The sequence below is a fragment of the Candoia aspera genome, chromosome 1, assembly GCF_035149785.1.
Source record: "Candoia aspera isolate rCanAsp1 chromosome 1, rCanAsp1.hap2, whole genome shotgun sequence".
NCBI lineage: Eukaryota > Metazoa > Chordata > Lepidosauria > Squamata > Boidae > Candoia > Candoia aspera.
In genome coordinates, this window is record NC_086153.1 from 263,721,962 (window position 1) to 263,738,857 (window position 16,896).

Below are 16,896 nucleotides of genomic sequence, written 5' to 3' on the forward strand. Positions count from 1 at the left end.
CTGTCCATCAGAGCACCGGGCAAACCCCTTCTCATGTGGTTTCTGGTCACGACTTCGTTCCCATCCCTGAGCTGCCACAACCCCCTCCCCAGTCCTGTTCTGCCTCTGACTGGGCTGTTAAGTTGGCTGATTCCTGGCCGGTGATTCAACAGGCTTTGGCTGATGCCCAGGCTGCTTACAAGTTTCAAGCCAATAAGCATCGTTCTTTGCAACCCAATTTCAAAATTTGGGATCAAGTGTATCTTTCTACCAAATTCATCAAGTCCCCACAGCCCTCGAAAAAGCTTGCTCCCAAGTTCATTGGTCCTTTCCCTATTGTTGGTCTTATCAATCCAGTTACTCTTAAGTTGGACCTGCCTCACAATTTGAAACATTTGCACCCTGTTTTCCATTGCAGCCTACTCAAGCCTGTCCACCACTCTTCCTGCTGGCATCCCCAACCTCCTCCTCCTGCTCCAATCATGATTGACGGGCAACAGCAGTTTGAAGTCAAGGAGGTAGTTCATTCTCGCAAACTTCAAGGCACCCTCCAGTACCTGATCCGCTGGAAACACTTTCCTCATCCTGAATGGGTGCCTGCTTGCCACGTTAATGCTCCTGATTTAGTTAACTGTTTCCACGTGGCTCACCCTTTAAAGCCTGCCGCTTAATGTTTTTTTTTGGGGGGGGGCAGTATGTCATGTTTGCTGTTTCAATGTGCACTGTACATCGTAACGTTTCACATGCCATGTTGCTGACGTGCGTTTCTGTTGGGAGGGAGCTGCTGTGAAACCTTGTGCCAAGCTCTGTGTCTATATTGATTTCAATGGAATGTGTTTGGGTTCTGTGCTCTGCTCAAGGAGTTTTCCTGCGGACCATCAGAAGCCGTTAGGAGCACCTGGGATTGTGGGCCTGGGAAGATTCTATGGGGGGAGGGATCTCGTTTGTACCGAAGGTTTTTAGTTTGCATTTGGCGCGCTTTTTCCATTCTCAGCTTTCTTTGTGATCCTGCATACTATTCTTTAAAAATCAGATATCTTTGTGATCCTGCTTATGAGTCTGATGGTGTTTTATGATAGGCAATCCTTACAGAACCAGCAATTGGGAAGAAAGATGTGTTAGCTACAATGATTGAAGGAGAATTTTTGGTAACAGGAAAACTTCTAACTTTGCTACCAGCTGGCCAAACTTTGCAGTTAACGAAAGATGGTAAAAACAGGGGAACGCCTAACTTTGCAACAGATAGTTGGACTTTGTGGTTATGTGAATAAGGGAATTTTTAGAAGAAAGTATTTCCTGGAAACTTGAAAAGTAATTTATGTAGGTTGAGATTGTGTGAATAATTTTGGAAGAATAAGCCAATACCAAATAGTCAGTGAAGTAGGCACAATTTTAGTGCACAAGGTTGAGAAATGGGGCCTCTGAATTCTGAAATCCAAGAGATGGGTTTACAGTGGATGGGAAAATCATCCCACTGTTAGGTTTTATTATACTGCGTTCTTGCTTTGTTTTTGTGATAACAGTGAGCTTTGCTTGAGGAAATAACGTATTTCAGTAAGTCGGTTGTTTTTAATAAATTGAGCTATATTTTATTTCTAATTTACTTGTGCCATTATTTTCAAGGAAAATTAAGCCACAAAGGAATTTTCAGACTGGTGAACACATCTGTAGGTCTTATTCTATAACACTGCCTAATAACACCAAATCCTTGAATTCCAGCATTTTATAACATTTCCGTAACTTTCAGGCTGCTTGCTTACCACATCGCTGCATGCCTGGTAGAGATCTAGAGAACAAATTTTTGTACAGTGATTGCTACAACAAAGTACATGCTAGTTCCTTCTTTTGGTGGAAGATTTACTATTTGGATTATGGCAGCTGTTTTCAAAGTGCTTCTGGAAAATGCTGGAGAACTCAAGAGACACAGAAACTCAGAAGACATAGCTTGCATTCCACGTGTATTGAATGCATTTTCCTAAACACAGAATCTATCCATTTTCAGAAGTTCTGTGATGGAAACGCAAATATGCCTTGGTGGTTAAGTCAGTGAGAAAAGAGATTCCTGGACACAGAACATATGAAAAGTGCTAAATTACACCATTTATAAATGTATTACTATTCTACATTTTCTAGTTCTAGCTATATATTTTTAAATGGAACACAATAGATGGGGAATAGAATGAGATGGATCAATGATCAAATTTTGGTTTGCAGGTTTATGACAAACCTTTGTTTATTTGAATGTGTAAAATATTTAGGAGGGAAAAGAATACAATATAAAATATGCCAAAAAAGCCAAATTAGTCCATAATAAACTCATCCAGCTTCCTAATAAACCCTTGCCACTCTCTCATCTTTCTCAGACTTGTGCAAATACATTCCAATCTTTTTATTCAGAGAAGTGTTAAAACAGACTGCATACAGCTGCTTCTGGCCATCATGTTTTTTGGTACTGTGTCCATAATGTAAATACTTTGTTCTCATCAGAAGAAAGGGGAAATCTGAGACATGATAATCCATCTGTCACATTCAGAGCTTCTGGTACACATCATCTGGCCTCATTGAATAGCGAGACTCTGACAAATTAGTGAGGGCCCTGCTCTAGCTTCATCCCAGAAATTGTCCATCAGTAGATGAGAAACCTGAAGTATCAGAGAGAGGAGCCAATATATTTACCTTTTCAGGAACCAGTTTTGGGCTAAGCATTTCATTTCAGGTTCTTCTCAATCCAGTCTTTGAAAGGAATTACTCGGGTATAGCCAGTGTAAAGTTCTAGGTTGCACACTTTGTCATAGCCCCAGCTCACTAAACCCATGAGATGCCAAGTTAACTGAGGAGATTTTCCTGGCAAAGGTATTGCTGCAATTCCTCCAGTCTCAGAAGGGCAGATGTTAGAAACTGCCGTGGGGTGCTGCTTGGCACAAAACATACTGTCAGTGACACTGACCTGGATTCCATGTTCCTCATATTGCTGCTCACACAGAAGGGAATCCACTATCTGAACAGTCCCTCTTCGAATTGTATCATTCTTGTACTTTGGATCTGTAACATCTGTCAGGATCTTCCAGCCGGTGATGACTATTTGCAAATCATCTGTAGGAGGATCAATATCGCGTGCTGATGCCAGGCATATGGGTTGGACATGGCTGCTGATCTTGGCTTTGTCCAGGAGCTTAATGATAGCAATGTCAGAATCAAGCAATATAGGGTCATAATTTGGGTGAACTATAATGGCTGAAATCTAGGAGAAATCCAGAACAGCAGTATAAGAATTCACATGTTACATACATTTTATCCTATTCACTTTAACATTGTATATTAAATCCCAAATCATCTCTAGCAGTCATTGTTTTTCCTACTGACTACTACCATTAGTTATAACAGCCTTCTCCAAGCCATGGATATCTTGGAATATAGCCATGCTAGATGGGAATTCTAGGAGTTGGGTTCCCAAGGCAATTGGAAAGCCTCGGACTGAGGAAGGTGGGTTGAGAAAGATCTAACTGTAGGCTGCAATATTAAATCAGAAACCAAAGGACTACAAACCTGACAATACTCAAGTATAGAGAATAAGGTAAATTACCTTGATGGAAATATGAAGCATCTGTTGCCCAGGTAAAGAGGATAAAGCATTTTTTAAAGTCCAGAATGAGATAACATTTGGAAACGGCTCAAGCAGATGCTTCCCTAATTGACTGAACTATGAGGAGGAGGTTCAGAACAATCAGATCTGCACGATTCTGTTTTTAATAGCCAATCTCAATAAAAGTAGCTTCAGCCTTCCTGTGGATTTGATTTTCTGGTCTACCTATTGGGGCTCATGACATCAATGGAACCTAGGTGTGATGGAGTTTATTGACCTGTTTGTTTAGAATTTAATTAATTGTCTGCTAGAGACTTCAAAGCATTTTTTTGTAAAAGTCCAATAATACAAGAAAAAAATTAATGAGGAATCAACAGTAAAGGTGAAGGATATCTATCTATCTATCTATCTATCTATCTATCTATCTATCTATCTATCTATCTATCTATCTTTGTTATCATAAACAATTGGCTACTGATACTCCCATCTCAGCCTATTAATTGCAATTATTTCTACTGACTACTTACCTCTGAGTGCCCAACCTGAGAGCTCCAGGCTGCAAGTAACCCCTGAAAGCCTCAGGTATGGCCAACCAGAAAACTCTAAAAGAGGTTACCAAAGTATAATTTGAATGGTGCAAGAAAATAAAATGTTTAAATACCTGACTTGAAAGGGATCTTATGTACTGTGTTTAATTTCAAGGAAATAGAAATATCAATGAAGTTCAGTTTTTGTCTTTGTTTCATTCACTACTTTTTGGAGTGTAGCTCCCATCATGCCATTCTTAAGTCACGTGCAGCTACCAGGCATAAGTGGTTGCATATCCCTTCTCTAAATAATTATCCATTATAAAGCCTCCCTATCCACAGTGTGTGCACGCAAAGTCCTTTCCTACGCAGAGCTCAGAAAAGGAACCAATGATTTACTGAAGACCCTAGCACTCATCTATTCATCCCAAAGACTTAACTCACCCGTAGATTTTGTATCATCTTCTCATCTCTATCATCGTCTCTGTAGAACTTGCCAAGAACAACTCTGATGTCTGCTGTTTTGAGAACAGTGACCTTCCCCAGATTGGTGACACAGTGTGCAGCCACAACAGCTGTGCGTTCATTCAGCAAAGCTCCACTGCAAATCAGTATCCAAGTCCCTTTTCTGTGACTGGGAAACTTCACCCCATTAGGTCTCCGATAGATGGCTGCTTGCCATGGCCATCTGGTTGTGGATGATTTGTGAAGTGTAGAGTTTTCTATCTTTCCACAGACTGCCAAAAGGGGAGGGAGAAGGAAGAAAAATGGTTTTTTAATTCATAAAACAAAGTATATAAAATCAATTTTATTATTAGGCTATTAGTAATTAAATAAAAACTGAGTCCAAGGCAAATTTTATCTAGAAGCCATATTACATAGTCATATGAGAAAGCCTCCTTGAGTGTTCAGACAGAAAAGTGGGATAGAAGCTTAATAATAAATAAAACAAAACAAGAAAAAATGGCCTTAGCTTTATTAGAGATCAGGGAAGTGGTCACATCAATGAACAGAAAAGCCTGTTCTGTATACTTTGTGGGTTGTCAAACCCCTAACCTCTAGGAAATAGAGCCTTCTTCCATTCTCATAGACAGTTTATTTGCATGATACTATACAGACCAATATAAATGAATGTCTGCACAATAAGCACATACATCTAAAGGGAAGAGAATTAGTAATCAAGTTGTTGAGAATTAGTCATCATTTGTCTTTAACGTCAATCTAGCCAGAGTTAATACCTTAAAATCCCACAATTTCTGTGCAAGAAGCAAGCACAAATTTAAACTTCTCCTTTTTAAATCAGTGAAAATTAAAGTTGTTTAATATTTTTGAATTGGGCTCAATATTGTTTTTGCATATTAATATGTATGTTGATAAATGGTTATCTTCTGGTGAGCGATTCCTTTGGTTTGCCACAATTGATGCTCACTACTGGTGAAATATTCTTAAATTCATTAAAAATTGCCCTCAAATCTTTCCAAGTGCCGGAAAACTTGCAAAAATAAGCTGCTCTCCCCATTTATCAATCTGCCTCCCTTTGAAGGTGGATTTCTTCTTATGAAAAAATGGTGACATTTTGTGGAAATGGCTGCATCATCATCATCGCCATAATCATCGCCATTTGTCTCCAAGGCAATGGAGATAAGGAAATACAAATCCTCTTTTTCTAAAACATTTGAGACTATAAATTTTAAGTATCTTATCAGGAAGTGACATTCCTGTATGTTCCACTTAAGGATAAGGCCTGCTTTGGCCTCATTTCCAGTCAACCTTCCCCAGTGCCAATGACCTTTCCTTTTTCACAGAAACAAGCTTTTTTGCTTCAAAATATGTTGGATTGGCAGAGAAGGCTTGTTAGTTGAGGGAAAAGTAAATCCCACTGAGAGAGTTGAATGGGTCTTGATCTGTCTCACAATTGGCTGAAGCTTTTTCTGAACTTTGCTGCTATTATCAATACATCCTTTCAGATAAAGATCTTTGAACAGTTATGTTCCTCCAGTTGAAGATCTTTGAAGGATATCCTTATGTTTGGAGTTGCATAAGTGAACACTGAATAGAAATAACAGGAGCAACCCCACTTCCTCCAAACTTGGAAGGAAGCAGTGTGTACTGAATAATAGTCAATGCATATTTGAATAATAGTTCTATTTCCTGGCCTACAAGTTGCATTCATCTACTTCATTTAAGATATCTACTTCATTTAATATGTATGTTGATCAATGGTTATCTTCTGGTGAGTGATTCCTTTGGTTTGCCACAATTAACACTAACTACTGATGAAACATTATTAAATTCATTAAAAAGAGTCCTCAACTCTTTCCAAGTGCTAGAAAATGTGCAAAAAATAAGCTGCTCTCCTCATTTATCAATCTGCCTCCCTTTCAAAGTGGGTTTCTTATGAAAAAATGGTGACATTTTGTGGAAATGGCTGCATCATCATCTTCGCAACTAATTGTATACCACACCTTATTACAGAGAACTGTACATAAATTCCCTAGACTTGAACAACCTGTTCCTCAATCAATTTTCATTTAGAGATGGGCCAAGGATTGGGTTAAGAGCATGTGAAAAGCATATTACTACTTATACTGGCATGGCAATGTTGCATAATATTGTATGTCCAATAACCACAATCTTACTTGGAATGCATGAAGGGGCCCTCCCACTCCATTTTCCTGTTTTCAGACAGGTTCTTCGGCTGCTTCCCAAGCGATGGTAAAAAGGAGAAATACAGTCATACTGCAGCTGTGTGTGAAGATGGTGGAAGCCTGGAGGCAATTCTCCAAATGGTAGTGAAGGTTTTTTAGTTGGATATGCCTCCAACTTCTGTTTGCTAAATCTGGATGAATAAAGTTGATGCAAGGGAGTCTCCCTGTTTTGTTTATAGAGAACATGGAATTATAATCAACAAGCCAAAACCTTTTTACGTCTTTAACTTTCACAGTATTAAGTAACAGTATGGAATAAAGCATTATTACAAATAAACATAAAATTACAAATAAACTAATATTTTAGGATTATAATCCAGTGAAACTTTACAGCCCATGGGACCATTTCACTTTCTAGACTGTCAATAAAACTCAGCATCCTCCTGTCTAAATATGATTAAGGAAGGGGCAAGGCTTAATGGTAGAATATATAAGCAAGTACCTCCAACTTCAGTCCCTTGTCTTTCCAGTTGGCTTGGTTGGGAAGAAGATGTGTCTGATGTCCTGGATTTTACTAGTAAAAGTATACTTAGGCATATATACCAATAGTCTGATTCATTGTATGTATGTATGTATGTATAAAAAAATTCCCTTCTCACCCCTATGGGTGGTCTGTGTCTTCCTCAACCTTGGATCCTCTACCAGAGGCCTCGGAGTCTGAGGGTTCTGCACAGTATCTTACCTGTTCCTAGCACTGCACTCTTCTGGACAGAGAGCTCTGATGTTCTTCCTGGCATCAGTTGGAGCCACTCTCCCAGCTCAGGAGTCACAGCCCCAACTGCTCCTACTGCCACTGGGGCCACTTTGGCCTTCACATCTACATCTCCATCAACATCTCCATCATCTACATCTACAAAATTGCTAGGGAAATGCTGAAATTTTTGCACAACACAAAAAGATTTCTCATGGCATTTCAGCCCATCCTTGTATGTGGATAAATAAAGGGAAAAATTTTCTCACACATGCAACTCTTTCCTCTGTGCATATTTTTAATGCGTGGAAGCTACAATAAAGCATAACTGCATCTAAACAAATTTGCACAATGCTAGGAATTTTAGATTTGCAGAGTATGTAATGGGCAGCTCTTGTGTTATGATTATGTAAGTCATTACTACAGCACTGCATACGTTTCGTGTAATAGCTGTTCAAATATGTGTTCTTAATTTAGGGAAGGGCTAATTTTGTTCCCTGCTGTGTTTATGCTGCTTTTGACTAGAGATTTATTTTTATCTAATTATGTTAAGGTCAGCATTCTAATATCAAAAAGTAAAATCTCTTTCAAATCAAGGTTGACTCATACTGATTTCATGGATACAACCGTATTTTTTTCTTGGCAACAATATGGAAGTAGCAATAATTGACATCCTAGTCTAGCCTAGAACCTGATTCTTTATCCAAGTACTCATGATGGCCTTGCTTAGCTTGCTAGATCAGTCAAGGCTGGCTAAGTGTTATACTAAACAAACAAATGCTGAGGTTTGGAAGGAAGGGTTATATTTTGGAAAAGCCCCAGCAGAGATCAGACAAATGGGATCTGGTACAAAAAGATGGGACAATAGCTCCTTATTCTATGGGGATGACATAGATGTCAGTTCCTACTATCATGCCAAAATGATGAAATCTGCATAGTGATATCATGATACAAGTTCTGCCATTTGTTGCTTTGTTGCAGTGTCACACCCAGGAATATAAGAGGCAGAGTTTTCAAGGCAACTTTATGACGTATATTTTGTCATTTGCCACCCCTCCTCCTGTAGATGCCTATGTGTGATGAATTCATGAATATCTTCCATTCTGTGCAATCACTGGAGCAGCAAGAGTTATACAGCACATATTTTGACCATTCTTATCACACCTGTCTTGAAGATTACATAGAAGATCTCTCTTATCTTTTCATCAATTAGGATTTGCTCATCTGTGTCTGTAGTCCATTATAATGGAATAAACTGTCAGAAATTGCATTACAGATTACATCAGGCAATATATTTGCCTGTGGGTGTTTATACGTATAGATTATCTCTTGGGTGACCATGCTGGCTTATAAATTTCCACATAATAGACTTCGATCAAATCAGCAATTTTTATTTCCAGAATAACTGGTACGGTTTATGCATTTTCTTCCAGATAATGATTGCACTGCCAGGCACAGAGGTACAAGAATAAGCAATAGCATCTTTCATTAACATAAGGCATTGCAATCTTACCTTGATTGTACTTGTTTTGGGAGTACTTTCTGTCTCACCAGGTCAGAGATCTTTGGTTCTCTGCAGGCTAGAAAAAAATACATATATACAATATTGTGCAAACCTTCCAAGATCAAATGTATGGTTCGTATCTCTATTGATCCTTTCCTGGCACTAACAGAAATGATATAAGATGAAGGACAAGCAATTTGTTAAAAGATAGATCCTGCATAGTTTTTTTAAGGATAATTTTTAGTTCTGTTTTCTTAAAACATTGCAAACAAGCCTAAGCTTTAGATGGCTGCATTTCATAAACCATTGAAATGATGCAATCCAGTGCTTCTTTACTCAGAAGTTCCACATATCTCAGTAGGAGCTGCATAATTATATCCTGCTTCTGCATAATTATAGCCAGGCAGTAATCATCCAGCTGGTCCATAGATCATATATGTCCCCTATTAGGAGGAAGAGTATAGAGAGACCCTGTTATATTTTGGATGAGACATGAGGTCATTAATAGTTCCACAAACCTCATTCCTGCCTTCTCAAATCTGATTTCTATCTTCACTTTTCATGCTTAATAAATGAGAGCAGAAACAGGTAATAGATGAACCGTTATGAAATTAATTAAACACAATATTAATTCAGTTTAAATGCAAGACAAGCCACTATATGGTTGTGAAAGATTTAAACATTTTATTTATTAGATTTCTATCTTGGGTCTCCTTGAGGAGCTCAAGTGGCCTAAAGTTAATGCCAAGAAAAATACTTGCCTAACAACAGGATAGTAATGAATATCTATAGAGAGGCAAGGAGGGAGGGTCAGTGACAAGACATGTGGGGCGACATGACTCCAAATCTGTCCTCGTATTATGATGTAAGTGGTAGATATGGTGTCATGATGTCACAACACACAACTTGTCATTTTGATCCTGGCTTGCTATAGATGCCCCTGAGGGTAGTACTTCTGACATGGTTATGCAAAATTATAAAAGGAGTAGTCTACATCAATCTGAAAACTAGAGTTGAAACAGATTATCCATTTTTATGCCATATGCTCTTTCATTAACATTTTTCAACTATTTTTGTTTCCCTCCCCATTTTCATAGACATTGTCTGGATTCTTCCAAAAATGAAGGTTCTTCTACCTCCAGCCTGTTTAATTCCAAACCTATGAAAATGTGCATTAGCAGCCTGATTCTGTAGTTTGTTACTGTCCTAGTTTCTATAACCAAGCAGAGTTTTTTCTGTACTGTCCAGCTTCAGCTTAATAATTCCTTAAATTCGCTCATCCAGTAAATCAGAGGGGGGGAAAAAGTATCTTGATGATGAGGCACATGAAGCATTAGGCTCCAATTCTATACAACAGGACAAGTTTCTTAACTTTTTTGGCCTGATGGGCATATTCACAATTTTGAACACAAGTTGTAATAGTTGTTCCAAAATAACTGCTAAGCTGCCGTGTCTATTCCACAAATTGTTGCCAGGGGAGCATAGAGTGCAAATCACAGATTCACCTGCTTCCCACTCCTCTTGTATCTTTTGCAGATTATTGGAGAAGGGTGCCAAAGCCAGTGATGTGCTGCAAAAAACTTTTTATTAATACCAAAAGAGACTCAGCCTTTTCTGCCTAGCATTACACTTTTTCTTATTATTGGCTCCCCTCTTTCTCTTCTGGCTAGCTTCTCTTCCTTGGTTAGTTCCCCAGTCTGGACTGGCTCTAAACAAGTGTTCCTTAAATCCCAGTTTGGATCAGGGAGCATTATACCTCCTTATTGTCTCTGTTTAGCCAAGACTTTTTTCTGGGCAGGTAGGCATATTTATCAGCAAAGCTGCACAGTGCTTTCAAGGCATTTTGGGAAATAAAGATGATATTGAAGGACAGCACTTTGTTTTGTAGTGTATCAGCGTTTCATTTTTAATTTCTTTTGAAGTAAGAATTCCATGGGGACAGTTATTAGGGTACCCAGAACCAGCAGTAGACAATCAGGTACTTTCCAGATAATTGGATTCTAACATTCATATGCTCCACTCAATTTAGTTTATGGTCAGAGGACTGGAAAAACTTTTCGCTTCTGTATCAGGTGCCAATAGTCCTAGCATTCATATTTGTTAGGATGCATAAAATAAGTTGGCAATCTGTTTGGGTTGCTGGACTCATGTAGAAATTAGAGAATATGTCACTGATACTCTTAGAAACTGATTGCCATGAGTGGAATTTACCCTACCCATGGCAATCATTTTGAATGGTACTCAGAATCCTTTTTTTTAAGAAGGCAAATGGGTGTAGTTGTTCACTGCCATCCACCCTCATCTTCTAAGATGTTCACAACCAACTCCAGTTAACCACTGTGGGTTTTTTTTTTTTTTTTTTGGCAAACTGGTTTATCAGTAAATGTCTGTGGGGCAAAGTTTGGATCCAGATGTATTGAATAGAGAGGAGGTGCTAGAGACTATCCATTTATTTTGTACAGTCCGGCTTCCTGTTAATTTGTTGTTAATTAAAGGAATATGGAAGGAATTAGATGGGGTAGGGATTCTGGTGGGAATCAACATAGATTCCATGGGTACAATACGCACCATAACATATAGATAAAAAAACATTCCAAGTATTAAGTTGAAGTGATGTTATCAATTACCTTTTATACAGATTGGCTGTTTCCCTGACCATTCACCATTGTCTTTGCAGGTCCTCTTTTCATTACCGCTGAGAGTATAGGTGTTATTGCAAAAGAATGTAATTATTGTTCCAATTTTTGCATAATGGCCATTAATCAGGGCAGTATCATCCATTAGTTTCCTGTACCCATTGAGTGGAGCACCAGGATCAGAGCAATTTCTGTCTTCCATGACTAGTAATAGAAATGGTTGTTGTTATTATCCGAAGTAGAATGTTTTACTGAACATCACATAAATCAGTCCTTTACTAATCAAATAATATTATCAACTTTTGTCATTAACCTTAAATTAGGCATTTAACACTACATGAATCTCCCATTAGAACTGTTAAAATGTCTCTGAATTCACATTAGTACAAAGAAGCTACTTTCAGCTGCAGCTTTTGTTCTCTTGGATCATCACATTCTAGATGTTATTTTTATTTAATTTATTTCTATACTATTTTTCCTCCCAGGCATATCCACAATAGGTGAATTCCAAATCTGTGTTGTGATATTTTTTACTAATTAATTCTTTGCTGCAGTTTTAATGTATAGTTTTGGATTTTTTAATAATAATTTTTAGAACGTTAGGATTGTGTGGTGCTTTAAGAAAGGAGGATACAAATCCTATATTTAGGAAACAAATAAATAAATAGACCTGTGTTTCATTTTGAAAATGAAAATGTTGTCTGAGTTTAGGAACAAATTTTCTATTAGTTCATCTATCAAACTGCAATACTCATAAAGCACTCGTTCTATTTAATACTGATTGACTAAGATTTAATTTAATTTGAATTGAAGAAAGCTGAGAAGAACAAGGAAAAAACCACATTTGCCATAACCCAGATCCAAAGGTCTCCCTTCTGTCCATAAACCGAGTCCTTCTGTGGATCCATGGACCTTTGATGCAGAAGACTGATAGGCTGCAACGCTTTCTGCTTCCCACCTACACAGGCAAGGCTTAACAGCAGGTGCCTCTACTAGCCCTCAAAACTAGAAGCCAATGCTAGCAAAAGGGAGGCTTTTCCATAGAGAACCATGAACATCAATGTAAGATTTATTAAAATTAAAGTTTATTTCAGACAACCAATATGTTAACTTCAAAATACATTTTTGCTGTTTATTTGCTTTTATTTCTGGGAAATAAAAAACTTAAAGCAATGGAAGAAACATAAAGAATCCTTACCACATCCAGGATGGTGTGTGGACCAGCTCCCATTTAGTTGGCAGTAAGCAACATGGCTGCCTTTTAAGATATAACCTGTGTTGCATTTGAAGTAAACCTGGGACCCGAATTTAAAGTCATCTCCTTCCACAAAGCCATGAGCAGGATTACCTGGAGTCCTACACATCACCACTGACAGTTCAGATATTTCAGAAAAATCCACTTTATTACAAAAACAGGACTGTTTTAGGATTAATAAGAATGTCTTTAAAACATTACACTATAAGAGTTACAAGAGACAAGTAAAAATAAGAAAATGAACTAATTCAATTAAAAATGTTTCATAGGTGCTGATGGGTTTTTCATATTTTGACAGATCATTGCATCAAGACTTGACTGAAAGCATAAATAAGCCACTGTGTGCATAAGTGTCTGCAGGTGAGGTGATGGGAAATGATGAAATGTGTATTTGAATATCATGCTGCAAACACTGTGGCATATGTACATACAGTATATATGTCATGTCATGTTTATTATGGCCAAAACACCCTAATGGCAAAATACAGATATAATCAAAATGTTTGGCATAAAATAAAACAGCTTGACAGATAGAATAGGCTGGTATTTCATAAAACATTAAAAAACTCAAGCTTATTAATGTATTAATAAAGACCTTGTTTTATGTACTTTTTATACATTAGGATGCAAGTACAGGCAGTTCTCGTTTAGTGACTGCCTTGGACAGTGACCGCAATTATGGTGATGAAAAAGCAACTTTGCGACCAATGCCCACATTTATGATATCTGCAGTGTCTCCCTCTCAGTCATGTGTTTGCTGTTACAGTCCGTTAGTACAGTATTGTGTTGTCCTGTGTCTGACCTGTTTTTTCCTCGCCTCCCCTGGAGAGCAGAGAGATTGCTTAAACAAACTATTTTTTTCCTGAGCTGCTTCCCTAAAAGTGCCAGCCTGGCATGGTTGCCTATTCTAAAACACTGTCAGACTCATGAACAGGAATTCAAAGATATCTGATTTATTAAAGGATGCAGGATCACAGAAAAAGCTGAGAATGATGAAAGTGCACCAAATTCAAACTAAAAACCCTCAGTGCAAATGAAATCCGTCCCCCCGTAGAATCTTCTCAAGTTCACAATCCCAGGTGCTCCTAACGGTTTCTGATGGTCTGCAGGAAAAGGCCTTGAACAGATAACATAACCCAAACACATCCCATTGTAATGATTTCACATACAGAGCTTGGTACAAGGTTTTACAGCAGCTCCCTCCCAAACAGAAACGTGCGTCAGCGCCATGGTCTCATGTTCACTGTTTCAATGTACACTGTACATCGTAACGTTTCACATGCCATGGTGCTGACACGCGTTTCTGTTGGGAGGGAGCTGCTGTGAAACCTTGTGCCAAGATCTGTATCTATGTTCATTTCAATGGAATGTGTTTGGGTTATGTGCTCTGCTCAACGACTTTTCCCGCAGACCATCAGAAGCCGTTGGGAGCACCTGGGATTGTGAGCCTGGGAAGATTCTACGGGGGGAGGGATCTCGTTTGTACCGAGGGTTTTTTAGTTTGCATTTGGCACACTTTTTCCATTCTCAGCTTTCTTTGTGAACCTGTATACTATTCTTTAATAAATCAGATATCTTTGTGATTCTTCTTATGACTCTGATGGTGTTTAGAATAGGCAATCATTACATAAAGTTGAGAATCACCAAAGTTGTACCGTTAGCTCCTACCAAGATTAGTGTCTTGTGCGGGAAAACAGTTAACGATGGCCAATCCAGGACCGGGAGACTTGAGGAGCCAACTGGCTTGATGCCCGAGTCAACGGTCAGGAGCGGAGAACTGAGCCTGACCCCAGAACCTTCAGGTTCACGGCAGGATTCAAGTTCCAGCCCTGAGGGAGAGGAATCCAAAGATGGGAGAGCACCAGAGTAACTGGCACCCAGCGAATCGCCCGCAGAGTTGATCACCTGGGATGAAATGGGAGAACCCCAGCCAGGGACGTCCCAGGCGTCCTGGAAGTATCGGTTCCCGCTGACCCCAAATGTAGAATCTACCACGGTATCAGAAGGGAGACAGCCTAACACGCGAGGGAGGGAGGAATCCCAAACCCCGGAAAGGCTAAGAGTGGTAGAGGCCAAATTAGAATCAATGGAGTATATGCTAAAAAACCTGTCTGTCATGGGGGAGGCAGCCGAGACGCGAAGGAGATTCCAGCTCCACACAATCATCCTCCATCCCCTCACCCAGACCACCGGCAGAGCAGGGCCGGAGATGGCGCCGGGATGAATCTCCACCCCGCAGAGTTCGACCATCAGCGTACCCACCCCGAGACAGGAGAACTACTATAACCTGGGGCCCAACCACTCAAGCAGCTGCTAATTCAGCTCCAACAGGAGTGGGGGTGAAAGACTTTTCTGTCAAGTTTGATGGGGATCCAACTAAGTTGTCTTTCTTTCTCACTAATGCTAAAAGTTATATGAAGCAGTTTGGACCATACTTCCCTTCCGAAGAAGCTAAAATAACTGCCATTGCCACCAAGCTGAAGGGATGAGCGGCTGACTGGTATGTTCAATTAAGTGAGGCTGACTCCCCTGAGCTTGAGGATTTTGAGGAATTCATGTGGGTGTTAAAGCTGCATTTTGAGGATCCTCTAGCCAAGGCAAGGGCTAAAAAGGCACTGAAGGATCTTACCCAGGGCCAACTGTCTGTAGCTGATTATGCCATGGAGTTTAAGGCTTTAGCTGGGAAAATCCCCGACTGGTCTCAGTCAACCTTAATAGAACGGTTTAAGGAGGGACTCAACAGGGACGTCCTACGTTGGGCGTTGTGTAGGGACGACCCAGAGTCATTGTACGAATGGATCTGTCTGGCCGGACAGGCTGAGCACGCCCAGCATACCTTCATGCAAACCAGATGACCTGAAAAACAACCAGCCACCATGAGGGGACCCCGAAGTGCCGCAACTGCTGCCGGCCAGGTTATAGAGCCTGGGAAGAGAGAGATCGGTGCTATGTAAGGGGTCAGTGTTTCCAATGCGGAAAGGAAGGGCATCGAGCAGTTGATTGCCCAAAAGCCAAGGCTGGAGACCAAGCGGGCAAACTGCCAGCCAAATTGCCGCCCCCATCGTGGTGGATGATGGCAGCCAAGGGGGTGGCCGACGCTGAAGAAGTACCCTACTTCTCGGGAGAGGCTGAAGATGACTCTAAGGAGTCGGCGGGAAACACCAGCCACCTGCCATGAAAAGCGCGTGCGGGCAGGTGGAAGAGGATGTGTGCGAGGATGCTATGGTGAGTGCTGACTGTCCCACTCTAGCAGTGAAAGTGAAATTGGGCTCCCGCACAAAGACTACAGAGGTCTGGGCTTTAGTTGACTCTGGGTGTTCCAGGTGTCTGATTCACCCTGATCTGGTTGCTGCTTTGGACCTGCCTAGCTTCCCCCTCCAGCAGCCTTTGATCTTCACACAGTTGGATGGTTCAATGGCGGGGGGGGGGGGCAGCGACCCATTTCACTGGAACTGTCGCAATGCAAATGGGCAGCCACGGTGAGACTTTAAAATTTATAGTAGCACCTGTTGGCAACCCTTTGGTAATTCTGGGGATTCCCTGGTTGACCTATCGAAGCCCCCATATAAATTGGGAACACAGAACTCTGACTTTTAAGGATGGGTTTTACCAAGCCCCTACCACGGAGAGGGCTTCAAGCGTGGGGGTTGAAAGGGCTGCAATTGCCATGCTGCGCCCTAGTTTGGCACATTTAGAAGGCTTGCCTGATCGATACCAAGATTTTGCAGACGTTTTTGGAGAAATGGAAGCAGATCAGCTACCCCCCCATCGGAAAACTGATTGTGCCATAGAATTGTTTCCTTACTCTCAATTGACCAAGCCAAGAATTTATCCAATGACTCAGAAGGAGCTTGGGGCATTACGGGACTTTATCGACCAAAATCTGTCAAGGGGGTTTATTGAACCTGCAAATTCCCCAGCTGGGGCCCCTGTGCTATTCCGGGAAAAGAAAGATGGCACGCTTAGGCTCTGTATGGACTATCGGTTAAATTCCGTTGCGATCTGCAACAAAT

The 16,896-nt window shown here is 40.2% G+C and overlaps 1 protein-coding gene across 1 annotated transcript in view; it reads right to left on the minus strand.

Moving 5' to 3' along the window:
* Positions 1–1,542: 1,542 nt before the first annotated feature.
* Positions 1,543–16,896, minus strand: part of PAMR1 (peptidase domain containing associated with muscle regeneration 1) — a 79,553-nt gene continuing 64,199 nt past the window's right edge. Inside the window, exons 7-12 of the mRNA XM_063289609.1 lie at positions 12,827–12,997; positions 11,620–11,832; positions 9,002–9,068; positions 6,729–6,961; positions 4,534–4,826; positions 1,543–3,220 (exon numbers count right to left, since the gene is read on the minus strand). Coding sequence (XP_063145679.1) covers positions 2,687–3,220; positions 4,534–4,826; positions 6,729–6,961; positions 9,002–9,068; positions 11,620–11,832; positions 12,827–12,997 — 1,511 coding nt within the window. The 3' untranslated portion in view covers positions 1,543–2,686. The remainder of the gene's footprint in view (positions 3,221–4,533; positions 4,827–6,728; positions 6,962–9,001; positions 9,069–11,619; positions 11,833–12,826; positions 12,998–16,896) is intronic.